The sequence below is a fragment of the Diceros bicornis genome, chromosome 31 (assembly GCF_020826845.1).
Source record: "Diceros bicornis minor isolate mBicDic1 chromosome 31, mDicBic1.mat.cur, whole genome shotgun sequence".
In the NCBI taxonomy this organism is placed as follows: domain Eukaryota; kingdom Metazoa; phylum Chordata; class Mammalia; order Perissodactyla; family Rhinocerotidae; genus Diceros; species Diceros bicornis.
Window position 1 is genome coordinate 12,652,139 of NC_080770.1, and position 14,931 is coordinate 12,667,069.

Consider the following 14,931-nt stretch of genomic DNA (forward strand, 5'->3'; position numbering starts at 1 on the left):
ACACTTGAGGCACAAGAGGAGAGAGAGGAGCTTGTGTAGGAGAATGAGGAGGATGTGGAGAAGCTGGATCAGAACCAACATAGTGTTTGAAGGAGAGAGTGATTTGTGGAGTCAAATCCTTCAGAGGTCAAGAAAGATAAGGATGGAAACAGAACCATTGAAGTTGGCAACATGGAGCACACTGGTGACTTTGGTGAGAGCAGTGTTTATTCATGAGTACTATTGCATCAGTGGTAATAGCATATAAAAGCATAGATCGTTTTAGTGGACGACTCACTTTCTCCAAAGGTCTTCCCAACAGTGTGGTTCCTTATTGCCCTACAAAACCCCTTCCTCTCCCTTAATGCCCCACTCAAGTGTTGCTTCCTCAACCAGGCTTATTCCCTGCTTTACCCGTTCTTTGTCACATCCCTGCCAGAATAAATCATATCCCTCTCCATTCTCTCTGTGTATCCCCACATCTGCCCTGTGTTAGAGAAAATTACTTGCATGTTGTCCTCTCTTGTGAGGCCAGAAGTTCCTCGAGGTCAAGGACTTTGTTGTGTTCACCCTTCCCCTGCCAAGAACAGAGCCTTGACTATATCAAATGTTTAGTACATATTTATTAAATGAATGAATGATTAAAAGAATGAAGCTTGGGTTATATAGACATTCGTTCCTCCAGCCCACAAGCTCACATAGGTAAGCACATGAATATGTGCACACAAAGACCCCACGTGTGGACGCCCTAGGGAGGAACTCTTTGTTAAAATCCACTTTATTTTTATTTTATTTTAATTGAAAATGTGCTCCTTTATTGCAGGATTTGTAAATTTAGATGCCATCATTTGAGACTTCTATTTTTTTTTTCAGGTGGACATCATCATATTTCTAAAATCCACTTTAAATTCCTGTCTCCTTTTTAAGAGAGAAATAGCACAATTTACCAGGCTGAATTGAATGAAGCCCAGGATGCATGCAGTTGGAAAGACATTTCCCTTAGAATGTTAGGGAAGGAAGAACCTGGGTTTCAGAAGCCCAGGAAGGGGAGGTCTTCATTTGGTCCCAGTGAAAGATGCTTCTAGAACATTTGGCTTTGCTTATTTGGAGGTCTGGAGCTAGTTGGAATAAGTTGATGGCGGGTTTGCTGGTTCTGCGATGACTACTGGGTTTGGCACATAAACCTTTGGGTAGACCACGCCCACCTAGAAAACACAGGCACAAGGTAGGAGCGTGAATGAGGGTGTAAGAAGGACTGGGCATGCACAGAGGCCTCTAAACACTGTGGGACTCCTCCTACTCCTGGGCAGGAAAGGGAAGCATGAAGACCCCTCTAGTCTCCACTCTTTTTGGGGCATTTTCCACCTGCTGAGGAGCCCCCAGGACTCACGTTGTTCTGTTGACAGCAGACCAGTTGGCAGCCAAAGTGGGAAGATGTGCATGCAATGCATAACTCCAGAAGGCAGAATATTAGCAGCACAGCAGAAATAGCCATTCCAGGGGTCTGGAACCAGAATGGGTGAGGAGGACATGAGTGCTGGCCTGGGACTCTGAGGTCTGGCTCAAAGTGTGGCTCTGCAGTGGACCATCGCCATGACTTTGGGGAACTCCCCTAACCTCATTTCCCCCTAGCCTCGTGGGGAAAACGTCTCACTGGGTTTTTGGAGGGTCAAGTAAAAGAATTATTTTAACATTTACTACTGGTGCTCCTCCAAGGGGAAGAGGAGACGTTATTTAGGAAAACACCTTGATAACCTTGTTTCAGGTAAGGAGATGAGACCTGATGTGTACTCTGGGGTCAGACAGTGAAACAGTGAAACTGTTCTGTGTAGGAAGTGAATAAAAATTTGGGAGTAGGGACAAGCCATAGAGAGAAAAGTGAGATGGTTAGAGGAGAAAGATAAGATTGAACAACATGACGGGAAGGTGGAACCTGCAGAAAAAGCATCCTATGAGAAATTAAGAGTTTACAAAACGAGGATGTCTAATCTTCAGTCACTGGTAGTTTCCTGGGCTCTGATGTAAACCTCCACCATCCCTCTGCATTTTTAGAGAAAGTTGGCTACTGAGACAACCTTCTTGGCTTATGACAGTGGCGTTTTATGGAGGGAAGTAATCGGGCTGTCTTTAGTTTGGGAAAAAGAGTCAGTGAAGGATCCAGAAATTGGAATAGTTCAGCAGCAGTAGATGTCACCTAAGGACCAGGAGAAATCTAAGCTGTCCTCTAGCTATTCTCTAAGAATACCCAGGAGAATGGGGCCTCCCACTGCATCTGGGGAGAGAGTTTGAGTAGAACCCATTTTTTTTTTTTTTTTGTGAGGAAGATTAGCCCTGAGCTAACATCTGTTGCCAATCCTCCTCTTTCTGCTGAGGAAGATTGGCCCTGGGCTAACATCCGTGCCCATCTTTCTCTACTTTATATGGGACACCGCCACAGCATGGCTTGATGAGCGGTGCATAGGTCCACGCCCGGGATCTGAACCTGCGAACCCCGGGCTGCCGAAGTGGAGCTTGTGAACTTAACCACTATGCCACCGGGCTGGCCCCCAAGTAGAACCCATTTTAATCTTAAAGGAGAAGGGATGAATGACTCCAATTGCCATGTGGATTCCAATTACCTGAGATATTATATATGAGCGTAAAAGTGCACTGCACAGAGTAGGTACCAAAGAAATGTTTGTGAATTATTATTTTTAAAATGGCATTGGTGATAGCCCACTGCTCCAAGAATTCTCCTTTTTGGAGAGACCTCTCCTTAGCACATTTCCTTCTCCTCCCTCTCACTTTAGCAAGGATTTATTAAACATCTGTTTGGTACAAGTGGCCAAGAAAAACATCCTGAGAGGCACAATCTAGTGAGGGAGACAGATAGAGAAGTAGATGACTATAATTCACGTCTATTATGTGAGAACTATAAAAGAGCCCCAAAAGTGCCTAAGGGGCACTGAGGAGAGAGGTTAATTCTTATTGGAAGATTTAGAGAGGTGAGAGAAGGAGAGGGTGTTCCAGGCAAAGGGAAAGGCAGGATGATGGTGTCTTCTTAGTCAATGTATCTCGGAAGCTTAGGGAAGAAGAGCCTTGACTCATTCTACTGGTCCTTTACAAATGTGTTTTTAACAACAAAATTCTTTTATAAATAAAACCTTCCATGGAAAAGGGGTCCCTCGGGCCGGCCCCCTGGCTTAGCGGTTAAGTGCGTGCGCTCCGCTACTGGTGGCCTGGGTTCGCATCCCAGGCACGCAGCGACACACCGCTTGTCTGGCCATGCTGAGGCCGCGTCCCACATACAGCAACTAGTAGGATGTACAACTATGACATACAACTATCTACTGGGGCTTTGGGGAAAAAAAAAGGAGGAGGATTGGCAATAGATGTTAGCTCAGAGCTGGTCTTCCTCAGCAAAAAGAGGAGGATTAGCACGGATGTTAGCTCAGGGCTGATCTTCCTCACACACACACACACACACACAAAAGAAAAGGGGTCCCTCAAGAGCTTCGATATTTATTATTTGATGGGCAATGATTCATCCTCGTTGAGCTCTTGGAGCGTCCCATCCCTTGGGTCATCATTTGCAAAGCTCTGATGAAGCTCAGCCCTCGTTGGTCAGATGGGAGGACTGAGGTTGAAGGCAGGGTGGGCAGCCAGGATGGGGGGAGTTCTCCCTCTAAGATCAGATATTGGCGGAACAGACTAGAAGCCAAATTTTCTGACTCAAAAGTTACTGATGTCTATACTCCAGGGCATTGCTGGGCTGCAGAGGTTTAGTCTTTTCTAAACCTCTTCCCCATCTTCCCCTCCTTTAGCTCCTCAACCAGCACTGGCTTCCTCATTTCTTACACTGGGAAATTCATGCCTCCTTGGTTCTTTCCCAGCAGGAAAAGACCCAAGTATTCTTCAGTGTCTTCCTCTCCCAGTGGATGGGAGGAGCTGAAGGTCAGAGTGAGTGAGGGATTCGAAGGGAAGTGAGTTGTGGGGCACAGGGAGTTAGAGCCAGATCTCTGGGGAGCAATGAATACCTGACTGAGGAATGTGGACTTTAATCCTAAAGCAACTGGGAGCCATAGCATGTTTCTGGGAGGGGAGGAACTCGAGGTATTTTTGTGTGTGTGTGTGAGGAAGATTAGCCCTGAGCTAACATCTGTCGCCAATCCTCCTCGTTTTGCTGAGGAAGATTGGCCCTGGGCTAACATCTGTGCCCATCTTCCTCCACTTTATATGGGACGCCGCCACAGCATGGCTTCACAAGTGGTGCATGAGTGCCTGCCTGGGATCCGAACCCCAGGCTGCTGCAGCAGAGTGTGTGCACTCAACCACTACGTCACTGGGCCGGCCTCTCAAGGTACTTTTGATAAATGACATGGACTTGGTCTATAGGTTCTCCGGCGGGAGGCTTTTCTTAGGAATCTTGGAGAGAAAAGTCCTGGGATGGACCTTTTGATCAAATGCAAACAACAATTAATGGCTACCATTTACAGAATACAGACCATACCTGGTGCATTCATGTGTTCATTTGACAAGTGTTTATGAAGTGTCAGATATGTGCCAGGCATGGTTCTAGGTATTTGAGATATGGCAGTGAATGAAATAGAAAAACATCCCTGCCCCTATGAAGCTTATATTCTAGTAGGAGGAGACAGACAGTCAGCATGAAATGAAACAGACAAGTCAATTGTAGAGTTTGTTAGGAGATGTTTAAGACTATGGGAAAAGTGAATTTGGGGAAGGAGAATTGGGATCCTGGGATAGTGTGGGTTGATGCTTGTGACTTTAGGTACGGGTATTGGGTTGTTCCGGTGGGCCTCATTGAGAAGGTGATTACCGAGCAATGGCCTGAAGGAGGTGAGGGAGGGAGGGAGGGAACTGTGGGGATAGCTGAGGGAATATTCCAGGTCTGGAGATCAGATCTGGATATGTTAACTTCAAGATGTTGAGTAGACAACTGGATACAAGAGACTGGAGTTTGGGAGAGCGGTTTTGACTGGAGCCGTGCATTGGAGTCACTGTCCTAGAGAAGATATTTCTCTACGAGATTGCCAAGGCAGTGAGTGTAGAGAGAAAACAGAAGAGGACCAAGGGCTGAGCCTAAGAGATTGGGGAAAAGAGAAGAACCAGCAAAGGAGACAGAGAAGAGAGCAACCAGCAAGGGTGGAGGAGAACCAGCCCCAGGGTGGAGCCTGGAAGCCATGTCAAGTCCACCAAAGAGGAGGAACAACTGGGGACTTTGAGCAGAGGAGGATTTTGGAGAAATGAGGCTGAAAGTCTGATTAGAGTGGATTCAAGAGAGAATTAGAAGAGGGGAGAATTGGAGAAAGTGAGTGTAGACAATTCTTTTAAGGATTTTTCTGCAAAGAGAACCAGAGAAATAGGGTGGTACCTGGCAGGAAAGCAGGAAAGTGGAAGGTTTGTTTGTTTGATTTTTAGGATGGAAGAAAGAAAAGCATGTTTATATGCAGACAGAAAAACTCTAGTAAAGGGGGACAATTGATGGTGTAGAAGAGAGGCAGAGGTAAGGGAGAGGGGAGGAGAATTTGCAGTGATGACCTTGAGTGGGTGGGAGAGGATGGGCTTTGTGTGCAGATGGAGAGATTGAGTTGACATGGGACTCATCCGTAGCTGCACTCTTTGATTCGGTAGCCACGAGTCTCATGTGGCTGTTAAGCTCTTGAGATGTGGCTGGTCCCAAATTGAGATGTGCTGTGAGTACCAAATACACACTGGATTTCAAACAGTACCTCAAACGCAAGATACGGAATTAATACTTTTTTTGTAAGGACTACATGTTGAAATGACAACACGTTGGATATATTGGGTTAGATAAAATATTATTAAAATTAATTTCACCCATTTCTTTTTTTCTTCTTTTTAAATGTGGCAAAAAGAAAATTTAAAATCATATACACAGCTCACATGATATTTCCATCGGACAGCACTGGTCTATAGCACAGATTGGCGAATTATGATCCACCGGCCAAATCCTGCTTGCTGCCTATTTTTGCCAACAAAGTTTTATCTTAAGTAGTAGATAATAACAACAATAAACAAACACATAGGGACAGAGATTGGATTGGTGGTTACCAGAGGGGAAGGGGGGAGGGAGGAGGGTGAAAGGGATAATTCGGTACTTGTGTGTGGTGATGGGTTGTAATTAGTATTTGGGTGGTGAACATGATGTAATCTATGCAGAAATAGAAGTATAATGATGTACATCTGAAATTTTCACAATGTTATAAACCAATGTTACTGCAATAAACAAAAAATTAAAAAAAAAAAAGTTTTATCGGAACACAGCCGTGTCATTTGTTTATGTATATTCCGTGGCAGCTTTTGCGCTATAGGATAGGGTTGAGTGGTTGCAACAGAGACTGGATGGCCTGCAAAGCCTTAAATATTTACTAACTGGCTCTTTACAGGAAACAGTCTGCTGACCTCTTGCCCGTAGTAATGGGCAGGGAGGCAAGAATGGAGGAGAGGCGAAGGTTGGTGGGTACATATGCCTTATATGTGTAATTGCATTTACTTCTCCCAACAACATCATGGATAGGCACTGTTTTACAAAGGTGGAAACTAAGACTAGGAAAAGTCACACGCTTAAAGTAACACAGCAATAAAACTATAGGTCAGGGATTTTAAACTCTGTTCTCAGTCTGACGGCACCTCCTTTTCCTCCAGCGCTGGGTGAGGAAGCTTGGTGTCAGGTCTTTTCCAACAGTTTTCTAAAAATAGCTAAGTCAGAGCCCAGAGGAGCGTGGGTTGAGAGGCATACTCACCACACCCCAGGCGTGACAATAATAACGCTCGGAGTAGGCAGAGGTGGAGGCGAGACTCAAATCCGTGATGAAGAGTATGATTCCAACCACAGAGCAGATTGCACTGACGATGTTCAAGCCCAAGCTGCCATTCAGCTGAAGAAGACACAGAGGATTAGGGTGGGAGAGGAAAACTATTATAGCCAGGATAAGCAGAGACTCAACAAATGTTTCTTAATGTGAATTCCCGGAACCTAGTTCTGCAGCAAGTAAAGAGACGTTCTGTGCAAAAAGGTTTGGGGGAAAATTAATTTTGAAAAAAGCTGAGTTGAACAAAGTTAAACAGATCTTTGTTGCAGGACTTCTCAGAGCCTTTAATAAGGATTATAGATCTTCCATAATCCATAGAGAAGGGACTACTAAGTAGAGATTCCCCCGAGTTTACCTAACCATCTTCACAGAGCGTCTCGTGGGACTAGTGTCCCCAAGCATGATCTTTGGGAAGCACTCAACCCATTTATCCCATAGGAGATAGGCAGGAGGCTTGGCCCCAGTGTCCTGGGAGGCAACAGGCTCTGATTCTCCATGTTTCTGGGCCATGTGCAGAAAGATATGCCAGAATTTTGAGCTTCCCTTTGGAGATTTTCAAACAGATTTCATCTGGTTGGAGGGACCTGACTGCTCTGAGGCCCTTTACCCTAGAACACCTGCTTGTGAGAGAAACAAAGGTACTTTCTTGATCCATTGCTGGGAGACCACAAAGCCCCGTCCATGTTGATTTTCTCAGCTTGGTTGGCTGGATGCATTAGGGAAGGAAGCAAGCAGGTGCCTGAGGTTCCCCTGGCTTCCCTGCAGAAGTTGCTGGAGGCCTGCTCTGTGCTCTGCTCTCTCGGTGCTCTGCTGTGCTGGAGGGGAGCCCTGAGCCCCTGGGAGCTTTGTACCTCCTCCTGTAAGGCCCTGTTAGGGAAGCTATTCCCTCGCTCTCTGTCTCCACACTCTGAAGCCTTAACTAAGGTGGCTGGGTTGCCTTTCTCTCCCCCGAATACTCTGGACTCTTTCCTACTTGTGACTCTGACCAGGTTCACGTGGTCCTATATGTGAGTAGAAGTGATGCATGTCAGTGCCCTGTGTCTGGTTACAAGTAGGCACAAGGATGAGGGAAGGATGTGTGTTAACCGTCTTTTCCCCCTTGCGTCTCTCTCCTATAGGTCCCCAGCTGAGAGGGCCAGTCTTGGGATGTGACTTACCAGGCAAGAAGATTTTGGATAATTTTCTGCTGACACCGAGAGGGATCCTGAAATGATGAACTGGCACAGAAGAGAGGGGGTTTAGAAAGAGGTCAAAGGTTAGGGCCCATCTTCAGGCTTCCATGATTCTGGTCACACACGTATTCTCTCACACACACTGGGTTCCTCTGCTGGGACCTCCAGCTCAACATGGAGAAAAGAATAAAGAAACGAATGCCTGAGTGAGCTGTTTTGCACCACACGACGGGGCAGTGAAGTGGGATAAACACAGATTTTAGGACCCAGCAGACATGGTTTTAAATTCTGGCTCGAAACTCATGTGATCTTGGGTAAGTTATTAATTTCTCTGAATCTTTATTTCCTCTTCTGAAAAATGGGAAAGACTACGTGTCTTCTAAGTGTCATTGTCATGAGATAGTTTATGCCTTGTATCTGGCATTTGGTATGACTTGTACCTAGTGGATCCCGTGCATAGTAGATACTCAATGAATGCCACTTCTTCCCTTGTCTTTTATTTTCCCACACGCACATCTTGTTGGTTTCCCATCTTTATCTCAGGATGCCGTAGGGCATGGGGGCCCTGGAGGGAAGAGGGAAGGGGTTACCTGCTCCTCCACTGCTTTTATTTATATGCCCAACATCAGTCCTTGCCTGACTACACATCTCAGTGAATACCTTTCAGTTACTCAGAAAATGTTGCATCTCTACGATGTTGAACATCAAGTATGAGGATGATTGAGGTAGATCGTATGCATTTATTTCAGCACTGGTATTCTGCAGGCCTAGTGGATGTTGGGATCATCCGCAGTGGTCTGAGAGGGCGTCAGCTACGGTTTAATAAAAGCTTTGCTGAGCGCTACTACATGAAGAGCTTTTTTAACCTTGCCTTATTTAACTGCATGATGGCTTATCAAGCACTATTATTGTTCCCATTTTACAGATGGGCAGACTGAGGCTTAGAGAGTTTTAAACAACTTCCCCAAGACCATTCCAGTAGCAGAGCTGGGAATCAAATCTAGGAGGTTGACTCCAGACCCCACGTTCTTAACTGTCACCCTATACTCCCTCCCACTCAGGGTAGATGCGTGTGCCATGGAGTGCAAATGGTTTTACAATGAAAACTTACTCTAGCTGCATATGCCTTCTAAGGGGAATGCCATTTTTCCTATAACTGGAAAAATAAATCTCAATCTTACACCCTTCTATTTATAGAGACTTGGTAGGGAAGGAAGGGAACAAAAGGCTGGACTTCTGATGTCCCTGCCGGTCCTTTTGAGGTGCCGAAGGAGATGGGCTTTTGTTTTGGAAGAAGACATTGATGATCTTTAGGAAATGGATAGTGCAGGAGTTAAGAAGGTAACAGAACAAAACCACCCTGCAGAAAAAAGGGGGGAGGGTCCTGAGGGCTGGAGGGAGCTGAGCGACCTGGCAGAAGGGGAGATGGCCAGCAAGGCATTTAGATGTCGGGGCAGCTGCCAGACGCTTAAGACTACTCACTAAACTCAAAGCCTCAATAGCAATGTGGCTATGGTGTTGTTCCCCTCCATTGCCCCAAACTCCATTAAATTTGGTTATAGGGACACAGGTATAGGGGTGGGGGAAGGAATAGGGGCTGACTTCCAAGTCTGAGTCTGGGCCGAAAAGAGAGAAGACCACAGCCTCAGTAGAGGATGCTCAGAAAGAGGCTCCCAAGAACATAAGCCCTGCCACTTTGCAGATGTTGTGTGGGTGTGAGAGTGGGGGATATCTCTACGCTATTTTATTTAAATCTCATGGGATAGGGTGACTTTGGCTGTCATCTAGCTTACTCTGGAGTTTTGCTATTTGTCAGAAAAGTTGCATTTGAATCACAGATAGGTGTGTGAGTCAAGGGACAGACTGTGTAACAGCAGGAAGAAAAAGGAGATGGGTGGGTGGAGAGGGAGGAGAAGAAGGGATTGTGTTTGTGTGTGTGTGTGTGTGTGTCTGTGGAAGTGTGTGTAGGGCAGAGGACACTAGGGAGAATGCAAAAGAATCATAAAGGCAATAAAATTGGAGACGAGAAAGGACCTGTAGTTCTTAACCTTTTATGGAGTCACAGATCACCCTGAGAATCTGCTGAAAGCTATGGACTTTTCTAGAAAAAAAAATTCGCGTCGAACATACCAAATATTTTGCCAAAACAGGGACTCTGAAGCCCATCTGTGGACTCTAGGTTGAGTCCCCACGGCTTAACAACTGCTCTATGGCTGGGCAGTCACTCTTGACCATTGGTGGAAATATTTTTCTCCTGGAGCTTGGGTTATGGGCCTACATTGAACAGTTGAGGGTTATTCCCAATACATGTTTTTACATATGGGTGTTTTTGTGTGAATTGGAAAAAGGTGCTGCCTCTTGGTTGATGAACTAGAAGAAGGTTCCCTCACCTCTGGGGTGGCCCAGTTAGAAATGGTGCCCGCTCTGGGTGGATGGCGCCTTGCAGGGCTGTCACTTGGTGTTATGGGCTAAATCATGTCCCCTCAAAATTCATCTTTTGAAATCCTAACTCCCAGTACCACAGAATGTGACTGTATTTTGAGATAGGGCCTTAAAGAGATGACTAAAGTTAAATGAAATCATTAGGGTGGGTCCTAATTCAATGTGATCAGTGTTCTTATAAGAAGAGGAGATCAGGACACAGACACACAGAGACCATGTGAGGACACAGAGAGAAGGCAGCCATCTACAGGCCAAGGAGAGAGGCCTCAGAAGGAACCAACCTTGCCAACACCTTGATCTCGGATTTCAACCCTCCAGAACTATGAGGAAATAAATTTCTGTTGTTGAAGCCACCCAGTCTGTGGTATTTGATATGGCAGCCCAAGCTGACTAATACACTTAGCGAACAAAGGCTGAGCTGGATTCACACTTGAGTACTCTCTTGGAGGGAAACTTCTGGAGGGCAAAAGCTACTCAACTTGACAAGGTGGCCCTTGGGTACGCTGACACTTTCTGGGAATTCACTTGCAGGGTGACCCACATTACTTACCCAGATGCCTCCCCAGAAGGGAAAGCCTCCATAGAACGAGATAGCTATATAGCACCCTGAAAGGACGGTCCCCGTAATGGAGCCAAGGCCGAAGTGTATCAGGCCGATCAGGATCTGGACAGCCTGCAGGAGAGACGCGAACTGAAGCCTTTGTTTCTGAAGCTGGATCCTGCCTCCCTTTGTGCCTTCTGTTTATTTTAATAAATCTTTTGTTTTCCTAGTCTAAAAAGTCATATGGAAAATATAAAAGTGAGATAAAAACTTCCCATAATTTCCCCCCACTCAGAGAAAACAACTGCTTACATTTTGGTGTATAATTTTCTATTCTTTTCGAATATATACATTGATAATACAAAATGGCTCTGTATAATTAACTTAGTATTTCATCATGAACACATCCCCACTGTATTAAGTATTCTTCAAACACGTCTTTTAAGGCCTGCCCAGATTCCATCGTGTAGATGTTCTATGGAGTATTTGGGACAGAAATATTGGACAGGTAAAATTGTTTTTATTTTTTCATATTATAGATAACACTGCAATGAACATCTTTGTAGATAAATCTTTGTGCTCATCTCTTGTTGCTTTAGGATATTGTTATGGATCGAATTGTGTCTGCCTCTCCTCCACCAGATTAATATGTTGAAGATCTAATCCCCAGAAACTCAAGATGTGACCTTATTTGGGAATAGAGCTGCTGCAGATGTAATTAGGTAATATCAGCTATACTGGAGTAGGGTGGGCCCCTGATCCTATATGACTGGTGTCCTTTTAAAGAGAATGCCACGTGAAGAGAGACACATGCACACAGGAGAAAGCCATGTGTGCCATGATTGGAGTTGTGTGGCCATGAGCCAAGGAACTACCAGAAGCTAGGTGAGAGGCCTGGAATTGATTGTTTCTTGGTGCCTTCAGAGGGAGCATGGCCCTGGGAACACCTTGATTATGAATTTCTGGTCTCCAGAACTGTGAGACAATACATTTCTGTTGTTCCAAGACACCCGGTTTGTGGTACTTTGTTAGTGCAGGCCTAGGAAACTAATACACATATAGTCTTGCACAAAGAGTATATATACATACATATACATATATGTATAAACATACATTTTTTAAAAATTTATTTTATGTATTTATTTTTTTTGTGAGGAAGACCAGCCCTGAGCTAACATTCGATGCCAATTGTCCTCTTTTTGCTGAGGAAGATTGGCCCTGGGCTAACATCCATGCCCATCTTCCTCTGTATATCTTTGGATATACAATAGGTACATTGATTTAACCAGTATTATATATATATATAAATATATATTTTTTGTGTGTGAGGAAGATCAGCCCTGAGCTAACATCTCTTGCCAATCCTCCTCTTTTTGCTAAGGAAGATTAGCCCTGGGCTAACATCCGTGCCCATCTTCCTCTACTTTATATAGGATGCCGCCACAGTGTGGCCTGACAAGTGATGGGTCAGTGCACACCCGGGATTGAAACCCGGGCCGCCAGCAGTGGAGCGTGTGCACTCAACAGCTACGCCATGGGGCCGGCCCCTAACCAGTATTGTATTAATGCATATTTTGGTTGTTTCCATTCTTTTGTTATCACACACCATGCTGCAACGAGTAAGCTCATATATATCACATGTCTCACGTGCACAAGCACATCTGGAGGACAAAATCTCAGAAATGGAATTATTGGGTATTTTGTAAATTTGGTAGTTACAATTGGCCTTCCACACAGGAGGTATCGATTGATACTCCCACAAGCCATCTATGGGGATGGAGCTAGGATTTGAGCTTGGGCAGTCTGGATCAGAATCCATGCTTGTCATCATTCAGCTACACAATGAAATGGGCTCCCCTGTCCTACCCAGGACAGCCTTTCAGGGGGACAGTTGTTGTGAACTCTTATCTTGTTGGTTGTCTATTGGGCAAAGACTCCATTCAATCACATTGGGTTTAAATTCCACCTTGTGGCTCGCTGGACCCACTTTCTTCCAGTGGCTACAAGGATCAACACGGATGCTGGGAACAGGACCAAGCTTACTACTTTTTTGTTACTTTACTTCCTCTTTCTTAAAATGCCTAAGCCAGAAAATACAAGGCCCCGTACTGAGGCCCTGGTGATGTTGCACAGCCGAGCTTTCTAATAGACCTGAGTTTGGCGTGGCCAGGTCAGTTCCAACCCCACTTGCTGGGTTTGGAGTTTCTGTATTGCCAAATCTCCCCCCTCCTCCGACTCCAGCCATTGTAGACTCCAGCCTCCGACTCCCTGGCCTGCAGAGTGAAATCTCACTTACCCCTAAGGCTTTGCCCTCTTTCAAGGCTCTCTGGGTAGGTTGCACACTCACAGATGGCTCCAAACCGGGTGGGTTCCTGGGAATTAGATGGACTTGGGGCTGGTTGCTTGGATACAGGGGCACCTGAACCATGCCCCCTGGGATCACAGGATACCCGTTTTGGGGTGTCATCACAAACGCAGAATTGGCCATGGGGCCTGCTGAAGTCATTGAATTCATGCTGCTAAAACATAAACGTGATAGAGTCGTCTTTCACATATGCACTAAAGTTTACAGTGAAAAAGGACTTTTGCCTTCATTAGCTCATGTGAGCATCTCAATCCCCTAGGAGTTTATTCACCCTCTTTTAGAAATAATATTAGATATCAGTTACAGGGCATTTATGAAGTGCCGGGCAGTCAGTACTTTACAGATACATCTCCTTTAATCCTTACAGCTGCCCAGTTTTACAGATGAGAAAACTAAGACCCAAACAGGTTAAGCTCTACCGGAGGGCAAGAGGTGCATCTTTTCCATTTTTGCATCTCTCATAGTTCTTCGCATCATACTTTGCATATAGTAATAGTATCTGATTACAAAATTTCAGAGCTGGAAAGTCTCTTGGAGAACACTGAGTCCCATACTTTCAATTTCTGGAAAACAAAACTGAAGCTGGGAGAGTGGACTTGAATTCCCCAAGGTCCCAGTCATATAAATGTTAGTTGAATGGAGATCATTCTCCTCAAGGGAAGCCCAGGTTCCAGTGCAGTGTATATCCACTGGGTGTCTCATGCTGCTCAATTTTCTAGGCTACTTGTGAACTCTGGTCTGGTTTCAAAAATATCTTTTCTTTTTCCTTGTCTTTTTTGGAAAAGACCCAAATAAAGCTAGTACAATAAAGCTTGCCTTGTGCTCCACTCCACACCCAGATTCGTCAGAAGTCTCATTTGGCAGAAAAACTTTATCACCACCCCTCCGTTATCCATAGAAACCATTAGATTAAGTATACTCACTTTGCTCTGCCAGTGGCTAAGTCTCTTTTGATCCTGTTCCCAATTCTTCGCTGTAGGCAACTCGTTCTTCCCCCAAGAGACTGAGCGCACTGTGTTCGGTTGGACGATATGTTTAGAAAGATCAAAAGTCCTCTCCACTTTTCTCTTACGTGCAGTCCAGGTCACCAGTTGCTTAGAGCCCAGCTTCCCCACCCATATTTACTTCCCGTTTTGGCCAAGGAGACAATTAAATGCATTTCAGTTGGGTAAGTGTTTAATGGTATCTGTGTGGAGAAGAGAGCATTGTGCTTGGTGCTCTGGGAGACACGGGAATGAACTGGGCACTCAGGGGTAATGTACATGGCTGTGACATAAATGCCACAGTAGAGAAACAAGAGTCCCCCACAGGAGAACAGAGGAGAAACTGATTTATTGGATTTGAAGAGAATAGGGAAGATTTCAAACAGAAGGTGGAATTTTGAAATCCATAAACTGCAGGACAAAAGGGGAATCACAGCATGTGAAATGAGAATTGCAATCAACTTAAGCCTATTTTTTAATTTCTCTATTATTTTTATTTGTTTGTATATGAGTTTTTTAAAATACCAATTGGGTCATGCTATATGTTACAACTCTATTTTTATTTAAGTCAGAGCCTAAAGAAAATCAGAAAACACCCATGGGCAGGCATCCA

The 14,931-nt window shown here is 44.9% G+C and overlaps 1 protein-coding gene across 1 annotated transcript; it reads right to left on the bottom strand.

Annotated features, from left to right (window-relative positions):
- Nucleotides 1-784: 784 nt before the first annotated feature.
- LOC131395531 (membrane-spanning 4-domains subfamily A member 8-like) lies at nucleotides 785-14,311 on the bottom strand. The gene is made up of 7 exons (XM_058527398.1): nucleotides 14,259-14,311; nucleotides 13,267-13,489; nucleotides 10,980-11,102; nucleotides 7,973-8,032; nucleotides 6,747-6,881; nucleotides 1,370-1,483; nucleotides 785-1,184 (listed from the first exon to the last, which is right to left on the bottom strand). Exons 2-7 carry the CDS (start codon nucleotides 13,483-13,485, stop codon nucleotides 1,098-1,100), a joined length of 738 nt encoding a protein of 245 aa, XP_058383381.1. The 5' UTR covers nucleotides 13,486-13,489; nucleotides 14,259-14,311; the 3' UTR covers nucleotides 785-1,097.
- Between the last annotated feature and the right edge of the window lie 620 nt (nucleotides 14,312-14,931).